We start from the raw sequence: 21,013 nt of genomic DNA on the forward strand, positions 1-21,013 counted from the left end.
TTTCCTACAATAGCCCGACGGGCAGGGAAGAGATAGATTTTGGTAGCCCGACTGAAAAAATCTCTAGCCCCAGGACGTCGGGCTAGCGATATTGCAAGCCCTGTATCTGATTGAGGAATCACTCATCTTTGGAAAAGAGAGTTTATTACAGAGAAATGGCTCTTTCCAAAATAAAAGCTATACTATCCGCTTCTTCTGGGCTATATTCTCAGCAGCATAAGGAGAATCATGTGCTAACAGCTGTCTAAATGACTCGGCTAAAGTTAGTAGCATGCTTGTTGTTTTTGTCTTTGCACTAGGATGATGTCGGCGTAAATGTGCAGTCATATTCGTTGTGTTCCCACTAGTGCTTTCAGGTTAATCTCGTTGAAATGACCTTAACGCCACAACACGGCAAATCTCCGTTAACGAGCTACCCCTGATAGCCCCGTGCATGGGGCTAGACGGCCAACACGTTAACGAGCTAACTGCGCTAACACACTAGTTCACACCAATGTAATTGAGCATTGCATGGCACATCCAACATACTGTTTTACTTTAGTCCATGACTCGCTTACCTTCAGGGTCATACGTCACATGAAAACCAAAATAATTCCAAACGTTGTATTGTTCGATACATATGCGTACCGAACCGAAAGCACTGTATCGAACGGTTCAATATCGATACGAATATCGTTGCACCCCTAATAGCTATATCAGACATATGAACCTCTGTTAACAATGACAGTACGGTGACAATGCATTTAATAACCAACACAGCTCTGTAATTAATTGAAGAAATCGACTAAATATCTAACTAGTAAGGAATAAAATAATTCCTACCCTTAATTCTCAAAACAAAAATTAAATTTTTATATTCTATGTTTAATTTATGTCAATTTTAGACACAAAAATAAAATATTTTTTGGTCCCTAATCCTGCACTTGGGGACATTTGCAAAAATCCATCCAATCAAATGCGATTTGGGGTGATTATCTAACTCCACCCATTATATAAAACTGCACGTGACCATGTGGTGCGCAAGGAAGGTAATATTAGAAATGTAGTGTTTTGATTTAAAAACCAAAAGGAAAAAAAAAGAAAGCAGCAAGTGTTAATTAATTTTGCTCCAGTTCCTCCTCCTGGTCTAACAGCCCAGATGAGGAAAAGTCTAGAGGCAACTAACCCTTTACTGCTTCTTAACTTGATACTTCTCAGCCTCAGCGCATGCATTTGCTAAGCTCTGTCCACTTTTTAAGCAATTTAATCATATCTAAACGAGGAACCTAACAGAAACAAATGTGGGAGCTCATCATGATATTGATCACAGAAGAATTCAACCAGTCCTATTCAATATTTACTCTAAACTGTATGCATCTTTGATATATGGGGTGGCTGTAGCTCAGGTGGCAGAGCAGGTCAGCCACTAATCAGAAGGTCGGTGGTTCAATCCCAGGCTGCCTCCCGGCTGCATGCCAAATATCCTTGGGCAAGTTACTAACCCCATGTTTGCCTACTGGTGGTGGTCAGAGGGCCCGGTGGCGCCTGTGTCCGGCAGCCTCGCCTCTGTCAGTGTGCCCCAGGGCAGCTGTGGCTACAATGTAGCTTGCTATCGCCAGTGTGTGAATGGGTGGATGACTGGATATGTAAAGCGCTTTGGGGTCCTTAAGGACTAGAAAAGCGCTATACAAATGCAGGCCATTTACCATATAATGTGATATCAAAATTTAAAAGAAAAGAACAAGAGGATGTTTCAGTAAAACAACACACCGGTTCATTTAAATTATGTTGTTTAAAAGATTTTTTTTCTGATAAAGTGTAGACGCAAGGGTGCATCTAAACCACCTGCGTACACCCACACAGCGAGAAAGAGCAGAGCTACATTAGATCACATGGAGAGTAGACTGTCAAACAGCAAAGCCACATAGTCTAATATAGAAAGACGGAACTGAAAACGAACAAGAGTCTAAAAGCCCCGCTGCCAGCCTGTAGAGACCATGCTGCTGCCTACACCAAACTGAACCAAAGAGGTTTGAACACACTGACTAACTGACACTGCCATCGTTAGAAGCTCTCATCAGGGAGAGTGAAAACAAAGAAACACACAGGAATGGACATGAATTTTTCCTTACCTGTACAAGGTATTTCTGGCTGCCATACATGACATATTGTGGGGCTAGACTATAGATCATGTAGCTGGTGTGCAGAACGATCAAAAGAAGAATCATACAGAGGAAGAGGAGAGCCTGGGGGCGAGTTTTCTTAGGTCTTATTTTGTACAGCTGTAAAAAAAAAAAAGAAAAGAAAAAAAGAACACATTATCATGTAGTTAACTGGGCATTTGCAAAAATTTAAATACATAAATAAGGCATTTTCTTACCCTTATCCAGAAGAACCAAATGCCCATGTTACGAATGCCGGCCATGGATGTGAGTACGAAGTACACTGTGATGACTGTGATCAGGATATAATCCAGTGGAAAAACCTGTGACATCAAAAACAAGTCAGCTACCGTATAAATCTTAAATGCACAACAATAATTATTGCATCCAGAGCCAAACACTTAGGATGGTAATCTTTCAAGGAGCAACCAGTAAAAATGGGTAATCCCACAATATCTGGTCAGCTCCAATAAATGCTAACCATATCTATCCTGGTTAGTCTGCAGCACATTCACACACCAGGAAAAAATCTGAACATCAACAACTGTTATGCTTTGCAACATGAAGTGTTCAGACTGGCAAGTTTAGGTATTTAAACCAATTTAGCAGTCATGTTTTGCCAAGCTTTTGTGTGTGGTCCTGTCTTTAGCCTCGTCAAAGCAGCTGCTTCTTTTACAGCTAAATGAAGAGGCAAATAAGCATAAATGGTCCAAGTACCAGGAACTGGTAGATCAGTGCAGGAGGAGAGGCTGTATGGTGCAGTGTGAGCTGATTAAGGTGCAGCTTTTTCAGTCACCGGTGCTGCAAAAAAGAAAGCCATCATGTCCACTCTGGAAGCTGCAGAGAGGGCCTCCAGATGGCTTTCAATGAGGAGGAGTGATCCTTTCGCCAATGCTGCTGGGAAACAAGCCAGGGTCTGAACAACCCTTGCTGGGTTTCCTGAGTGAAGGTGTATGATGCTGAAAAACCTGGAAACTCAATGACCTATCACTGACGATGTGTATTGTGTAACCTAATTTCATTACAAATTAGCACTGACCCAAAAATCAGTTTAATGTGTTTAAATTTCAGCACACTGAAGCACATACTCCCCAAGTTTTAAACAACATCTCAAGTTCATTTAGGAGAGACCAGTGATAAAGCTTTTAAATGATGCTTCATTGAGGTTAATGATGACAGAAACAAAAAAATATGGATTTAAGCATATCTTAATTGAGTATAATCACTATTCCAACGTGAGAGATGAGAGGATACTCACAGGTTGCAAGGCTAAAAGAAGTTCATTCAGAGGATTGGTTAGGTTGGTGCCAAAGATTATGAACCCAGAGCTGATGCCAGCCGAGTGGAGGGCTTTATCCAGACTGAGGAGGAAAAAAACAGAGAGAAAGAAAAAGAAGAAATAAGGGTATCAATCTCCAGTATTAAACTTTAATATATAAGGTTAAATGAAGCAATTGCACTGTTTATTTTGGTACATTTTGGTCTTACAAGGCACACACTGCAAACTGTATTTTGTGTTACAGGACAAATCATAACTTACTTTGAAATGAAGAGGGCAATGGTGAACAGCAACGCAACCAGGATAAAGAATATGCCTAGTAATATCTGCAAATCAATCAATCAAAACAGAGAAACAAAAATAAATAACTACAACAAAATACCAGGATACATTTTTAGAAATGACTGCTATAGGAGGGACGTGTAATCACAGTGTGCCCTTGTTTGTGAACTGCATTAAAAGCTGCATTTAAATAAAATGTGTATTTTTAAAGACAGCTACTTAGTCAGCAAATATAACCTTTCTACCATGTCTTTTGTCAAACAGAGACCATATGGCATAGCCAGCCACAGTTTGGCACTGTCGCTCAGGGTGACAGGGGGAAGCAATGGCACAGCTGAAGCAGAGTTAGGAGGCTGCAATCAGGGAGGAAAAAGCTGGCTGATCAGATGAACGTAGTGGGAGGGGAAAAAAAGTGAATCTAATGCTGATCTTCATATCAATAGTTAGACCAAATTATACCAAATTATCTGAGATAAACCCCTTGCAGCAAAATATTAATTAAGATACTGATGACAGACTTAGGAGAGAAGCAGGCAAGACGGAGAAGAAAAACATAATTTAGTTTAATTTTAAAAAAGTACAGTAATCTTTTTATGAAACTGCTACTCTAACCAAGGAAATATCTAAAAAATGAGTTTACATGTATTAAATGATAGTAAAGTTATTAAAACATTAAATAAGGCACCTGCCATATATATATATACACTTTTTTAATAAAACCTCTATAAATAGGTGGCACAATTTTTCACCCTATTATGGTGCAAGTTGCTTACCTAAAAAAAAAAAAATAGCTTGTTACATTTCTTGCGCGATCAAAAGAGAGTAACTATTGTGAGCTCCATGTCCTCACGCACTGATTTTAACTGTCAGTGTTTAACATGCTTAGTGAGTCATTTTCGCTCACTGTCGGTGTTGGTATTAAAAGGACAGCATGTGTCTGAGGAACAGTGAGGCTGAAATCGCAATCATTTGGCTTATCACTCTACACCAGTCTCTCAGTATACAGTAAATAAATCTCCCAACTCATTACTGTTTAAATTTGAGTCTGGGGACTATCATTAGCAGCAACCCCCCTGGTTAAAGACAAACTGTTACAGACACTGGTTTAAAATATTTGTTTGAGCCTGCAGTGCAGTTAAGTACTGAAAAATGAACAGCAGTAGGAAAAGTAAAATGTGAAAGAAGGGAATGATGCTTGAATTTATTTTATCCTTAACACATGGAAAAGGCATTAAAAGTGAGGGGTCTGCAGGACTGTAACTGGGCATTACCACTGATAAGTCATGTGGTAATGCCGAGTAATAAGAGCACATTAAGCATGTAAGCCATTCATATAGGCACAAAGTACATTTGTGTGCACGTGCTGGCTGCATAGGTTGAAATATGAACAGAAGTAAGTGGATATTCTTTCAGTGAGTTATTACAATAGCACTGCAGCCAGCCACATAAGTCTTTTATATCAGTTAAAAGAAGAAAATTTTTTTTCTATAACGTGGGAATAATCGAGAAGGAAATATACGACAACGAAAATCTGTTATCAAAGTCTTTTGATCTTTTTCAGTAATGTTATAAACATTCTTGTTACTGTATTTCAGCTGCAGTTCAATAAAACTATTAGGAGTAAATACTTCTGCTGCTTGAGGATTTGCAGTATTGTAACTTTATATTATACCTTTTATTCAGACCCTCCACCATTATGTTTAACAAGAATAATAACAGTCATAAGTCTGTTAAGAAAAGCCATTTTCATTGTGAGAGCCACTGCGTTGTCTCAAAGTCCAGTGAAGTGTATTTATGCCATTTTCAATAGCTGTTTCTGCCAATTGTTGATAAAAAAAAAGCACACACAATAAATGAGTGGTTTGGAACAAGGATATATTATTAAGGATGGGTAAGAAAACCTAGCCACGCGGGATTCTGGCTGAATTTGTGATTTATTTATTTTTGCCCCCAAGTGACTGCATAAAAAGCCAATGTGCTTTTTATTTAACTTCAAAAAATTATTATAAAGCACTTCTATTCAATACCATGAAAAACTGCTCAAATGAAATGTATGTAATTGATCAGAACTTTGAGGCACTTTGAGTCTCTACATTATGCTCATCAGTACATTGTGTCTGGATGTTTTGTACTGGGCCAGTAATGTTGGGACCAACATGTCCACTAGTAGCCAAAAAAAGAAGAAAAAAAATATGAAAAACAATAAAAAGACAAGTTTCTTGGTTGCTTTGGTCTATCCCTTGGGTACCATGAGATCCTGCCTGAGAAATATGAGACTCCCTGAGAGACTTCAGAGTAAATTAGGTGAATAGATTTCCTGTGGGAATCATGTAACTATGCGGTTGTGTAAAGTAGAACTCAAAGTAAATCTAGAGCAGTTCAGATTGGAAATTGAGCACAAAGAAATTGTTTAGGAAGAAGTAGTTGAAGGTGGCTATAAAAATACAAACACAAAAATGATGTTTTAAATGTATTACACAAGCTAGAGCGGGTTTTTGCAGTTTCACCTATTCTTAATCTCAAATATCAATTAAAAGAAGCACTGAATAAATACAGCACTATCTATGTTAAATAACCCTGTCTGTATGCTTGCATTCAATACACACTCATCAGCATAATTTCCCTTTGTACAGAATACTTTGGAGAACATAATTTACTTTTGTGAATGAGAGCCAATTCCATAATGGACACTCACCTTGAAAGGTCTGAGAGCACTGCCCACTTTAGTGCAGCAGTTCCTCTCTGCAATTTCCAGGTGTCTCCCCCTGCGCCGGAGGACCTGTAGTTTGCCCTCCAGCTCCTGCAGGTTGTTTCTATCCCTCGAGGACAGAGGACGTCCATCTTGGCACTGACAAGACGACCAAAAGATATCCCAAATGCATCAATGATCGATATTATGCGGACTTTTGAAACTACACTACACTGCTAGAAGTTTTAATGAGAACATTGAAAAATGTAGATATCATTTTATCTGCAAAAATATGATTTTAATAAATATTTACAGTCAAGTGAATGAGTATGTAGACTAAAAATAGTGGGAGTATTATATAAATGCTGTTTTCTAAACATTCTCAAAGCATATACATACTTGTAAATGTATATCACTGTATCATATTTAAACTACTGCTCTCACAATATTAAAGCAAACTGTGCGTGTTTTGCATTAACCTTCTTGCTACTGTGAAAATAACCTTTAATGCTGCCAATACCTGGTTTTTAACAAGTGCATTTATGCAAGGGACAAATAAGGAATGATCTGGACTATTGTTTATACTTCATGTTGCAATGAGCAACTAATAGATGTCTACACTTTCAGTATATGTGGCCTCCAGCTGGGAAGGTGGTTGACTAAAGCAATGTTACCCACACATAACAGAATTCAAAGACAAAGGGGCACATATGAGATAGAAAAATCCAGAATGATATTAAAGGAAAAACAAATAAAAACAGCATTTGTTTTCATGATTACTAAAGTAAATCGTTTAAGCTTAAATAACTCTTTGTGTCTTCTGATGGGACTCACCTTGGATTTTAGCTTTTCAATCTGATGCTCAACATCATCAATGTCCTCAGTGTTCTCCAGGCGTTCATACTTAACACTGCGGGTGCCTTTTATCAGATTCAAAGGCATAACAGACATACCATATGCCTGGAAGACAGTGCAAAACTACCATTATAATCAGACATCATTGTCAGAGTGAGCACATATGGCACGTGCATCCACCCACACAGGCTCCTGCCTGACAGCAAACCCATCACAATGTGGGACATGACAACAGTCAAATGAGGGTAAGCAAACACACACAGAGCAAATCATATAGTTCCTGGCCTCCCAGGCCATGTCATTTTTGGTTCAGGAAAAAAGATTAAAATGGTGGAACCTATAATTGTGCTGAGGTTTATTGGAGAATTTGCTGCAACCATTTTGTGAGGATATCACTGCCTTATATCACTCTGATGCATTTACAGCTTAACAGTGCCCCCATGTGACAGCACTACCCTCTCTCTAGGATATGAAGAACTTGTTCTAATTATAATTTTCAATAGACGCATTTAGGTAGGAAAATCAAGATGCAGTCAATTTTCACCTGAATTTAAATCAACAGATGTCATTTAATTATATTTCTTTGTAAAAGTTAGATACGATATATAAACACTGCACAGTTTCCCACAAAGATAGACAATAAGAGAAAATCTGTGGGGTGATTTCATCTTTCAGGGGTCTTAAATCACCTGAAGGGACATCTGGACTTTAATCAAAAACGAGGGACATCTTTAATACCAGGAAACAGACCAATCAATACAAAGAAAAGTAAAAGCAACAGGCCAATGCTTTCACAATGCTGTCTCACTTTTATCAACTTGGAAGTGTGCCATTTTACAGGTTCATAGTAAAACAAAGGGCCATTCTGTGCAAAAGATGCTGCCCTCCTTCCATTTTTCATGTGGGGAAATGTCACAGTCTATATTTTTCTAAAACAACTTTTACTAGTTTTTGAGTGTTAGGTAGCATTAAGAGAGCCGCATGGGATACTAAGTCAGGCTACACTATTATTAGTCTCTGCTGAGGATCTCTGCCACGGGCGAATGTCGCCTCTTGCAATGAATCATGGAGCTCTTAAGGCCAGAGCATGTCCCGAATATCAAACACACTCATAAAAGGAAAACCTGTCCCAGATCCCAAGAGAAACATTTCCCGCCCCTGAAATGTGCAACTATATGAGAGAAATAGAAAAGAAACTAAAAGAAAGACAAAACAGGTTTCCCTCTGCTGGAGTGTACATTTTTAGCTCACTCATCGTAATGCATGCTCATTAAAGTTATTTTAAAACTCACCGTGGTCAATAATAACCAGAAATAGCTCAGCAGGGGAGCTGGGAATGTGTATGCAACTCAATAAGTGTGTGTTGGCTGAGGGTGAAGTCACTAGCTGAAATCATTCAGTCACATGACTGCTGAGTGGGAAGAGGGAGAAGTAGTTGGGCACAGGTCTCCTACACAAGCCTCTTTGTTTGTGTTTCCACTGGATGGATCTGAGGCCCCCCACAAGTTCTCAATGCTATCAGTTAAGAAATAACAAAGCATAAAATTCTCTGGATAGAAGTGGGTGAAAAGACATTTCCACTCATTTAAACTAACATATTCAGGGTTCTCTGTCATTTGATTCAATTAGCAAAGGGTGTTAGAACAAAATAATCTTCACAAACATGACAGAACATTATGGTTACCATGTCTTTGTAGACTACAAATTGTTCTGCACTGAGAACTAATACAGGATTAAAAACAGACTTGAACCCTAAAGTGAACAGGGAAGAGAGCAACTAGATTATTGTAATGTTAGGCAGTGGTTCACTACACTGTCTCATCCTCAGCCCTAAACTGCTTCTGCAAGAGGTCTTTTCCTGTTAAAAGGGAGTTCTTCCTTCCTACAGTTGCCAAGTGCTCACTCTTAAGGCCTTTTCAAACCAGACATGTAAAACCCATGTGAATATTTCATTTGTTTACTTTTTTTTTTTCAGACTAAATTAGTGTTCATGGAGCCATTCATGCCAACTGTGTAATTTTACTGTACAAATTTGCGGCGTTTATTAATTTATTAATTTTTATAAAAGCACTTTGTGACTTTTTTGAACTTGTGCTATTTTAAAAAAAGATTATATTGAACCTAACCTTTCTTTTGCCAAAAAATAAATTCAGATTCAGTGATGTTTTAAACTGAGGAATCCAAAACCTCTGTAACTACATGTGTGCATTATATACAGTCTGCTGGTAATACCGTCTGTGATTTCATCCTACTAAATAGATATATTTATTATATGAAGTTTATAAAATAGTAATTTCATTCAGGGACATACTGTCCTTCTGTTCATGTCATGTACTTCTCCTTGTTTAGAATTTCAGTTTGTAAGTGCTTATCACACTAAAACACGTCTTGTTTTATTCAAAATCCAATGTCACAAACTTTGAACTTCAAAATGAAATACAAAATATAAAAATTTAATTCAAATTTTAAAAAGCCTCGAGGTGTTACAGAATTCTAGAAAAACAGATATCACTCCAATTCTCTGGAAGAACCTTATGCCCAGGTCAATTTCAGGGTCTGGGATTACACTACCAGACATTAACCAAATTTAATTCAGTATCAGCATTTTTATGGCTTTCACTTTAAGAGCAAGAGAATGGCATCTCAACAGCAGACAGAGCCATGACAGTCATAAGTCAATATGCTAGCTAAGCTTTTAAAGGAAGTAAACGATGCCAAAGGATCTCACATGATGCATGAGCTTTGAGATTTTGCTGATCCCTTGTAATATCATTGGGTTGAGTGAAGCAGAGTGGGAGATTACAGAGTAATTAGGGATAAGAAAAAGTTCTTTTTTGTGTACTTAAATTCTTTTCATTAAATATTTTCTTATTTATTGCCCTCTAAAACAGATTAAAATAGTTAAAGTTGCTATCAAGTGCAAAACACTATGTTTGCAAAATATATTAGAAAAATAAATAAATTTACTGAATTTAAACTCAGTGTATAATCTCTCTAAAGCTGAGCTCTATTTGATTTACAGTACTGACAGGACCATACATTATCAGAACACCCCAACAATAAAATAGTCATTAGCAGCCATTAACTGTTTCTGTCTATAGAAAGGTAAATAACATTGCTTGAGTTTTGTTTAAGTTGCTTCTAATAAGTGAACTATGCACACAGAAAGAAAGCCGTGCAGCCTTACGTCAATGTGAACGAAATTTAAGTGCACCAGGTTGCAGAGCTGTATAGTGTTTACATCACAGAGCTGTGTGCATTAAGAGTACATGGCGAGTTCTGCACAAAGGGTAGTGATAAATTAGCAAAAGGAGTCATGGACAACATTTCCACTGCTTATGGAACCTGTCACTTGGCTTCCATTAAGTTAATCGGGCTTAGTAGCATAAGATGATAAATTAGACAGTTCTTTGCAAATACCGGTAGGTTGCCACCTACAACAGTTTTCACACTTGTAGTTAGAGAAGAGAGGAGATACAGCAGATAAAAGGACATTATTCAAAGTCAGACACACAAAAAAAGAGTTTCTGCTTTGAGGCTGTGACAATAAAAGAGGTACAGACTGCTGTTGCTGTCGCCTAAAAGCCTGAGTTCTTTGATTGACTTTATCAAAACAAGGAACATCAAAAACAAAGACATGCCGGGTGTTTTGATTTCCTCGGGGCATTTGGTCCATAGCAGCATGGGCCAGAACATATCTGAGCACAGTTCCATCCTCAAAATGTACTCTGTAATTATCCACCCTTTGGAGAACGGTTACACAAAGGTGAGAGAACAGTGGATAAATTCCCAGATGAGACAGATTTTTTTTGTGTTAAAGGGCAACTGCCTCGACAACTTATTTGACTTGGTTGTGTATTATTCATTAAGAGTTCCACATTCAATTGTTGTTCATCTGTCAGATAGGATTCTTTGAGCTCAACAGAAACTCGATAGATTGAAGTTGGTTGTCAGTGTTATTCTCAATGTCTGGGCTGATCCTAATAGCGCTCTTGTATTTTTTCCCCAACAGACACTAACTCATGTCAGCCACAACCTCCAGGTATTATTCACAGATTAGTTAAACAATGAAAGCTATGAAAAATAGACAACGTTTCATAAGTTCTTTTTTTCTGACCCAGCAAAAAACACAATCAATATATAACCAAATATACAGAGAGCGAGAGAGAGCGAGAGAGAGAGATAAGTGGCTGATAAGGCTGGGAGGAGGATCCATACATCAAAAGTCTCGGGTTATTAGATAAAAGACAGCAGCCTAAACAATTTCAGCAACTAAATGCTTTATCTTTAAGATCACAAGACATTACTAATAGTAAAAGGCAACTCCATCACCAAGTCAACCAATACTATGAGAAACCATTTGTACACAAAACCTGCAGTGCACTTGAAAGACTTTAAAAGCTAAAAAGAAAAATAAATTATAACCACTGCGTAAACCAAACTTGGTATGTTTGACAAAACAAAGATAACAATTTAGTCCCATTTCCTACGTCAAATCATTTTATAAGTCACTCTGTTGTGTCTTAAAAACCACAAACTCTATTAAGCTGCAGAGCTGGTAAGCTTTGGAAGTCATCCCATTGTATCACTGCTTAATTACCAAGCAGATGAACTGAATGTTGCTCCAATGAACACATGAAATAACACTGACCACTTGTCAACTCACCGTGTAAGTGATCACTGCCAACATGCCAATCAAGGTCAAGGAGCTGATGGAGAAAGACAGGGCAGGAAGACCATCTGTAGAAGGAAAATCCGGTAAGGAATTAGAGATGTGCCATTGACCTCTGAAGGACACATCGATGGACTCACAACATGTACAAACTCAAGATCACAATTTCTGCTCTTTTTATTTTTTTTAGTAATGTTTTTCAGGCAGCTGTTCGTTGAGTCCTGCTATTAGTTGAAATGTTAAAATTGTTCAAATTCTATTGCATTGAATGTATTAAACACCACAAGCTGTTATCATTTGCTCCAGTTGTCTACAGGGAGGTCTTTAAAGTATCCACAGTGATTGGAAGACAGTGAAAACTAATATTGGGACTAGATTCGAGGCTCTCCACTGTGAAAATAAAGTCCATTTACCTTTCATAGAAAGTGCAACTCTAAATAGATTTTTCTAGGTAATGTATGGTTTTACTTAAAAGTATACATTACAAACAGTGGAAAGATAGTAGTAAGTACAGCAAATTAATGACAAACAAATACAGTACTGTGAAGAAGTATGTTTCCCCCTTACTTATTTCTTGTTTTTTGTTTAAATGATGATTTTATTAAAGGAAAAAAAGCAAAGTAATTGCCCCTGTTTTTAACTAAATTTGTGGAAAGCTGAGCTCACTTTCACTAGCAACACACAGGACTGTTTACTGCTAGACCTGAAACAGAACCTGTCTGATTAAGTGAAGTGGGCCAAAAGAACTATAAAAGAAAGTTAAAGAAAAGCAACACATCTTGCAAAGATGTAAAGAAACTCAGTAACACATGAAAAACAAAGTCAGTGATATATAGCAGTCTGGGAACCTTCTTGAAGGCTTTGGGACACCAGTGAATCACAGAAAGAGCTATTATTCACAAATTGAGAAAACTCAGTGAATTTTCCCAGGAATGGTCGGCCTAACAAAATTACTTCAAGAACGCATCAATGACTCATCCAGGAGGTCACAAAAGAAACCAGAACAACACCTTAGGAACTAAAGGTTTAACTTACTTCAGTTAAGGTCAGAGTTTGTGATTCAAAGATAAGAAAGAGACTAAGACAAAAAAGACATCCATGGAAGAGTTCCCAAGCGAAAACGTCATCTCACACATGTTAAAAATATCTCCCAAGACTTTTGGGAGAATATTCTGTGCACTGATGAGACGAAAGCTAAACCTTTAGAAAGGTTTGCATCCCGTTACATCGAGTGTAACCATGAATTGGGCTCTCTACAAGAGAATCCCGAAAGAGAATGTCAGGCCATCAGTTTGTGCCAAAAGCACTTGGATTATACATCAACACAGTGATTCAAAACACACCTGCAAATCCACCTCTGAATACAACAACAACAACAACAAAAAAAAAGGTTTTTGAGTGGCCTAGTCAAAGACTGAAGTGAAATCAGATTGCTACACACTGGCATGACCTTAAACAGGCCGTCATGGTTGAAAACACTCTTGAATTAACATAATTCTGTAAAGAAATGTGGGCCAAAATTCCTCCACAGTGATGTGAAAAACTAATTGGTACTTATTGCAAATGCTTGATTGCAGTTATTGCTGGGTGGCAAAACCAGTTTCTAGTTTATGAAAAGAAAATATTTGTCAGAAAGGGGCAGGCAGGTTTGGACAGCTTTTTTTTCCCCCCTTAATAAATAAAATCACTTTTTTTTTTACATTTATTTTAGTTATCTTGGTCAAACATTAAAATCTGTTTGATAATAAAAAAAATAATACAAGTGGGACAAATATGCAAAAAAAGAAGGAGAAAAAAAAGAGAATAACTTTTCACAGAACTGCAAGATTTGAGCTTGAAGGGCTAAAGCTTAAAAATCATATTAGTATCTGCTGCTTGTACTACTCATTCTTTTTTTGTAAGTACCCCATGCCCACAGATTCAACAATAAATGTTATATCATTGAATGGGGATAATGCTTGTTAGTATTCAGGTAATCTTGGGATTTTGTATGTTATTTTAATTAACAGAATTTCTTTTTCCAGAGATACACCTATTCAACATTTTTGTCATCACTGCCATTTAATACATTGATCATAGCCAATGTTTTAACAGCTGCGTCTCTCAATTCTGATGTGTGGTTGAGCTGATGTGTGTCACCTTTGATTGAGCCAGAAAGAGGACCACCCATAAGGCAAGGGCAACAGTAGGTATCACACCAGCTGTCAGAGTTAGAGTTAGAAGACAGGGATTGATGAAGAGACTGATTGCCACACTCCCCTGTCAGGATCCCACCTGTCATAGTGCTCAAAGTAAAAAGCTACACATTTGTCCCTCTGTAGATATCCCGCATTTTCTCAGCAGCAGCCTCATAATGCCCAGCCCACCTGTCAACACGGTCATAGGTGGCTCTGCTTGCCTTTCTCCTTGACAGTGGAATTTGAATGGGAATTTTAAGTCCGTATTCAGGGCATATATGTTGTGCTGTTTATATCATTTATCACTTTCCTTTATAGGCATCTAACAAGCAGCAGGACAAAGAAGTGGAAAATAATATCTTCCCCACTCGCTGTCTGAGGAGGGTGCACAGTATCCTGCGGGACCAACATCACCCTGCGCGCCACCTTTTCCATCTGCTGCCCTCAGGGAGAAGGTACAGGTCTATACAGGCCAGAACATCCAGACTGGCCAACAGCCTGTATCCACAGGCTGTGAGGCTCCTGAACTCTCTGCCCCCCTCTCACGGACAATAACCATATCCAACTTCTTAATAGCAATGAACTGGTCTGCATTGGTGCATCATATCTTTATTCTCTTCCCCCTCCTGCCCCCCCCCCCTCTTTCTTAAATAGATAACTATCATATCTGATATCATATCTCACAGTACAATAATACTGAATGGGTTGCATTGTTGTATTTTGTCATGTTTCTCAGGTCTTTGTCTGAATTTCTACGAACATTATTGCTAAGGATTGTCTTATTGCATTGGAGTCACACTGGGTTAAATATGTACACTTGGGTTTTAAGGGGTATTTATTATTTTCTTCTTTTTTTTGGGTTGTATGGAAGCCCCAAACGCAATTTCATTGTTCTTGACAATGACAATAAATAAATAAATACTAAATACTAAATACTAAATAGAGATAAATTATATACCTGCTCCCTATTGTATTGTATGCAAAAGGAAAACTTTGAAGTCTGACAGCTGGGCTTAACATTAACATGTGAATACGTGTTTTCTACTCCCGAGTGTTTCATCCCGAATTTGCTGCCTTTGTTTAGTGGTGAGCTTGGTAAAATAGACAATTGCATCATGTTCTGCATAGAGAACATTCTGTTCATGAACTCCACACAAAGCAAAGGATACATGTTTGCTGCCAGTATTCTTGGTTTCTTGAGCAGATTTTCTGGGGCTTAAACATAGGGAATGTTGTCTTTTATCATTGGTGCTTCCACGTCTGGACAGCTTCGACTCCAAGAGAAACAGAATGAGGCAGCTCTTATCTCAACCCCACATATATATAGCCCTACAGGCCTATGGTCATGCATAAGACTTATAAAGAAAGGTGTTTATTAAGGAACTCCTTTAGCCCTAGCACCCTACTTCTGTTGAGCGACTGAGTAATTAAAAGCAACCAGCAACTAGTCATCTATTCAAAGGAGAAAAAAAATCAGCATCAGCACACCTTTAAAGAGTTTTTAAAAGAGTTAACCACAAGTGCATCACATTTTTGTCATGGATGAACAAATGCTTAACCCAAAAGATTTGAGTGAAATTAAGGATCTTCAAGTGATGCTTTACAGCATCTACTTCCAGGGGCAGCACTTAAGTTTATAATTTCTTTTCTTAATGCTGAAGAAAGGAAAAAGTCAAGATAAGTTAAGTGTTAGGAATATTGTTCGAGTACTCATAGTAGTTAAAACTGGACTACTGCCCACTGCACTCTCCCTCTTGAGACATGGCCAAAAATACACAACGGTACTGTATGGTCTTGAATACCAACACGAGAGCTAGTGATCTGGAGAACATTAAGGCATCACTTGAGCACTGTAACAAATGTAATGCTGGAACTATTGAAGAGGTAGTGACTTTAATGCACAGTTGTTGCAAAGCAGTCAGGAGGGTTATGTGGTAAAAGTGCCTTTTCTTTACACAATTAACCTCCCATCTGGAAAGAGAAGAGATGGGGAATTACAAAAGGGATCATCCTCACATTTCCTCAGCAGCAGAGCAATTTCCCCCTGTGCCAAAGGAGGAAGGTTATAGAGAGCATGTAGGGGTCCACTATTATGCAGAGAGGCAGATGGTTCAACTTCCTCCTTGATCCCCAGATGGCAAGAGGCCAAAAGAACTATTAGGAGTCCACATTTGCCAGTGTTTAGCATGAGCATATTCTCAGCCTTTGTTCCATTCAACAAGTGAAAATGCCCAAATAGGGAGTTTTTACAGTGTTGTTAGGCATCAACACAAGCTATTTTCTTTATAAAATCATTTATCATCACATTTTATATGACTGTTCAGGTAGAGAGTGACTAGAAAAGCTTGCTACATAACGTTATTGAGTATTTAGGGCAGTATTGCAATCTGTTTTCAAAGCTTGACTTCTGCTGTCGATTTTGGCACTTTCTATGACAAATACAAAGACTGATTTAAGAGTGATTACTAGACAGCCTGTCTGTAAATCACAAATGAAAGCTAAAATATATATTTACACTAGGAGAGCTAAGGGGGTCGTTTTGTAACTTAACTCATATTTCTTGACTTTTTCCTAAAATGGGTTTATTCATCTTATGGTGAATTTTCAGTTGTGTGGAATAAAAAGAAAAATGACAACCATTTATAGCTATAGCCACTGAGGACATCATTTTTACCTAAAAGACATTAACGCAAATGCTGTACACTCAACCAGTCTGGCTGCCAAGCAACACATTTATTAACCAATAACTATATAGGTCACTATAGTTAGATAAAAGAAGAATAATCATTGTAGTGCTAAATAAGTTGCAGATGGGATATTGAGCCAGGGTGGAGCAGAACAGAGTCCCGGACGGTTTGCTGACCTTGCAGAGCAGCAGGGATGTGATGTTAATGAGATGATAAACAGTCACTGTTCTACTTTTACAACAATTCATTTATTAAAATGTGCTTCTTATCTTTTGTGGGCAACTGTGAATTAACTTTTAAAATGTAGGCAATGGTCGGTTCAACCGGCTCCACAACTTTTCCATAATTTTGTTCTCCTACAATAAATAAAGTATTTAGATATCGTTGTGTTTGTTCTTGTTCATTAGTGGATTCTGTACCACTATTGCTGTTGTTGCTTGACAGAGCCTGGCAGTTCTAGAGGGGTTGTGGTACAAGTTGTTACAATTTTACATTACATTGGTGAGGGGTTTTTTTTCTGATGGTTCCAGTGAGCTAAATGTGGAGAGTGCATATTAACAATTTCAGTCCGTTTTTGACATCTCATCTTTGACATGTTCTAGTTCCACTTAACTTTCAATGGTGCACTTTAAATTAACCACATTTCTAGTCTGTTAGTTTAAAAACTAATTTGAGACTTTCAAAACCACCACATAATTTTCTAGCCATCCAAGACATGACTACCTGCTCATATCCTCCCTCTCCAAAGTGGAGAGGGTTATGCATTGTATTGAAGTGTTTAGTCATGGTTATAATGGTAGTCCAAAATCCTGTGTTACATAGACAGAAAAGCTGTACTGGACAGTACTGTGATCAGTGATCAGGCTATATGTAAAACTGACATTATAATAACTTGATAATAGGATGACAGTAGAAATAAGGAAATCCTACAAGATGAGGTGGATTGAATGAAGTAGCTTCACTTTCAAGTGATAAAGAGAAAAAATACGATAAGTCATGGGAACAACTGCTATAAAACAAGACATAAATTGGACATAAGTGTAGGCGTTTTTCTAAAGAATGGGTACTTACGACTACTCCCAAGTTCCTCAAAAAGGTATTGTACTTTCTCCCACTGAGTAGAATTCTGACCGGGTGGGGCGGCGAGTGGAACAAACGCTCTGTAAGAATAAAAAATAATAACTTTTAAGACAGATAAAATTATGGTGGTTCTTTCTAGGCTATCTTTGTCCTCATCACAGAGACAAAGATTCACAGAAATTCATATTAACAGCACATTAAACTGCTCTTTTCAATGAAGGAAAGTACATGAATAATAATAAGGTTTCCAAAAAATGAAGTTTCCAAAAAGTTGAGATATTAATCAAATCATTTAAAAATAAAGTAAACCTTGTATTTAATTAAAAACAGTAGAAAAACAACACATAAAAATGATTAAACTTACGCATTAATAGTTTCTGGAAAAACATCTATTTGCTTACGTCGGCATAAACCACAACTGTTAAACTGTATTCTCCTTACTTTCACAGTAAACTGCTGAGCTACAGGTTCAGTCAGGTCAGCAGTTTCTAAGTGTCCTTAAATTATGACCCACGCAGCTACTCAGCCAGATACAGACATACATTGGCGCGAGCCAGTAATTATGGTCTATGTTTACACATGTGACTATGAAACTGACTTGGATAACATAGCTGAGAAGGAATTTATTATGGCAATGGATAATAATCACTGAAACTACTGTTACTACAAAAGAATTCTTACAAGTCAGCATATAGCTCAAATGATTAACACCTGATTATTCAAAATGAAGCTATTTACAATTTTTCATAAAAGCTTCTCAATTTTGTCATTTTGAGAAAAACAGCTGCCACACAGAGATTACCAGGCGCCACTCTGCTCTCTCTGATAGTCTTTTTTTAATGTACATTTTGAGTAATAAAGAGACCTACGTTTCCCAACCGGGTGATTGGCAGAGATCACTTGTATCTTTTTTAGGTAAAGGGACAACACAGCAAATAAAAACCTGAAATAGAACAGAAACTACTCAATTCAGAAAAAAGAAACAATGGTTACCCCCCCGCAGGCAACCAAGGCAGAAAGAGTTTAAGCAAATGTCACCAATTGTTACCACAGTAACATCCACCTTAGGCTTGAGTTGGACTATTGTTTCCACTTTAAAATTATTTTAGCAAAATCAAGACCAATCTAAGCAAAAAATCCCAAACTAAGTCTAAAGTATCCAGACCCAAAGATATTTTCTGATGTTATATGTATTTCCTCTAGGATTCATACTTGCACTTTATCTTTTTAATGTGAATTCCTTTGGCCATCATACATCTCACTTTTGTTTTTAGAAAAAGAAAATAAAAAGCTCTCGTTAGCTTACTCAACTCTTCATAACTGTGTCTACATAAAGGTTTTTAAAATTTCATTCTTATATCCATCAGATGAGAAATGTTTGGCAGAGTTGGTCTTGCTTTATTTATCGACATTAATTTCCAAACTTGTGTGTGTTGTGGTTCACTCTTTTTGGAGAAGTAACCTTGCTTTAGTTGTTGCAGAATTCAGAAGCCATCATCTTTGATCACCACTGTAACAGTCTCTCGTTGCCACTTAAAACGTGTTTTGAAATTTTTAGAGCACATTTTCTATGTAGTTCCAAAAAATAAGTTTGACATAGTGTCTTAGTTATAAAAATCTAGCTTCTCTATAACTCTGACAAAGCTTGACTTCAGTTCCTCCGATTTCAAATTTAAAAAAAAAAAAAGAGAGAGAGAGAAAAAAAACCCTTAATATTATTTACATTACTACAAAAAATAAGTTTAAAAAAACTGAAAGTATTACATCATTGGCAGTCAGATTTTAAGAAACATAGATAAATAAGTAGAAATCCTGCAGCGAACAATCAGAGGCTATTTAAGGAGTCAGTCACCTTGCCAGGTTTAAAGACAACAAAAGCCTGTAACATGAAGCAAAGACCTACTGAGTGAACACTGCCCAAACAGGGCCATTATGTCTGTTGGTATCAGAAAAGCAGTCTGAGATTAAAGCTATCATGTTGCTGAAAATCAAAGCACCTAAGCAACAATTGCTAGAACAAAGCACCAATAGTTCCAGTTTATTGGGCAAAGGAGAGGGAAATTGCTTCTGTCTATAAAAACATCCTGACATCCAAACTTTCAGCTGTAACAAAGTATAGTCATGTGTCCTTTTTTTCTCCCAGCCAGGTAAGCCTTTTCTCAGTTCACCATTTAATGGTTGAGAGAGCGCATTTAATTGTGTAGGTTGAACTTCAGGTGTGTTGCTGTCACGTAGAGCTGGGCGATAGAACGATAACGATATGTATCGCGATATAACTTTTACTCGATAGAGAAATTAAGCTATCGCGATAGACCTCGCCGCTCTTGTCCTCTTTTTTTTTTTTTTTTTTAAAGGTCAGCCAATCCAAATTAAGTAGCGCAGAGCCGAACCAATCACAGCCGCAGCGTCACGTCGCGTGACTTGTTACGTACAGCACAAGTGCCAAGCCGCACGTGTGTTTGTTTGGGAAGCAGCCAGCGGGTAATGGAGGAAATGAGTGTGCCGACTAGAAAAATCAACCGAGCGTGACCGAAGAGAAAACAGATGATGGTTCCAATGCCGGAGAGATTGTCGAACGGAAGAGCCATAGAAGTTCCGTAGTGTGAAGGTATTTCGGCTATTTCAAGTCTGACAAAAAACAGAGTAGCGTGCACTGTAAATGTGCTGAAAGCAAGTCTGGAAATACAATAAACTGGTGCATGCGTCACACTGTGCGCCACGTTATTGTTTCGGTGAAATGAATTTCTACAATACTGTTACTGTTAATTCTACTCTCTGCAGTGTTTAAATGCTTACATATACACACAGTTACTGTCCCTCCACACTTACGACTCGGTTCTGCTTCTATGCCGCAGCTTTGTTTACTTTTTCCCACCGAGGCTTCTAGACTTCTGATTGGCCAACATTTCGGCACGGTTAGGAATCTAGCGCCACCTGCTGCTTTGGCATGTTCATAGCAGCGTTTTCCTTCATTTCTGCCTTTTTAAGTGTGGACGGGATTATTTTTTAAAACGAAAACGGAAAATCTCCGTTTTCAAAAATACCCGTGTACGTGTGGACGTAGCCTCAGTCTCTGACTGGAAGCGCTAATTCGTCATTCGGCTTTTGTCAGACTAAAGTAACTGTTAAAACTGTTTGAAAAGCTCAGCTA

The 21,013-nt window shown here is 37.8% G+C and overlaps 1 protein-coding gene across 1 annotated transcript in view; it reads right to left on the reverse strand.

Annotated features, from left to right (window-relative positions):
- lmbrd1 (LMBR1 domain containing 1) overlaps window positions 1–21,013 on the reverse strand; it is a 50,465-nt gene that overhangs the window by 12,877 nt on the left and 16,575 nt on the right. The window contains exons 6-13 of the mRNA XM_004555984.2: window positions 17,854–17,942; window positions 11,913–11,986; window positions 7,226–7,351; window positions 6,398–6,550; window positions 3,682–3,746; window positions 3,400–3,502; window positions 2,360–2,464; window positions 2,112–2,261 (exon numbers count right to left, since the gene is read on the reverse strand). Of these exons, the coding sequence (XP_004556041.1) occupies window positions 2,112–2,261; window positions 2,360–2,464; window positions 3,400–3,502; window positions 3,682–3,746; window positions 6,398–6,550; window positions 7,226–7,351; window positions 11,913–11,986; window positions 17,854–17,942 (865 nt within the window). The remainder of the gene's footprint in view (window positions 1–2,111; window positions 2,262–2,359; window positions 2,465–3,399; window positions 3,503–3,681; window positions 3,747–6,397; window positions 6,551–7,225; window positions 7,352–11,912; window positions 11,987–17,853; window positions 17,943–21,013) is intronic.

The sequence above is a fragment of the Maylandia zebra genome, linkage group LG13, assembly GCF_041146795.1.
Source record: "Maylandia zebra isolate NMK-2024a linkage group LG13, Mzebra_GT3a, whole genome shotgun sequence".
NCBI lineage: Eukaryota > Metazoa > Chordata > Actinopteri > Cichliformes > Cichlidae > Maylandia > Maylandia zebra.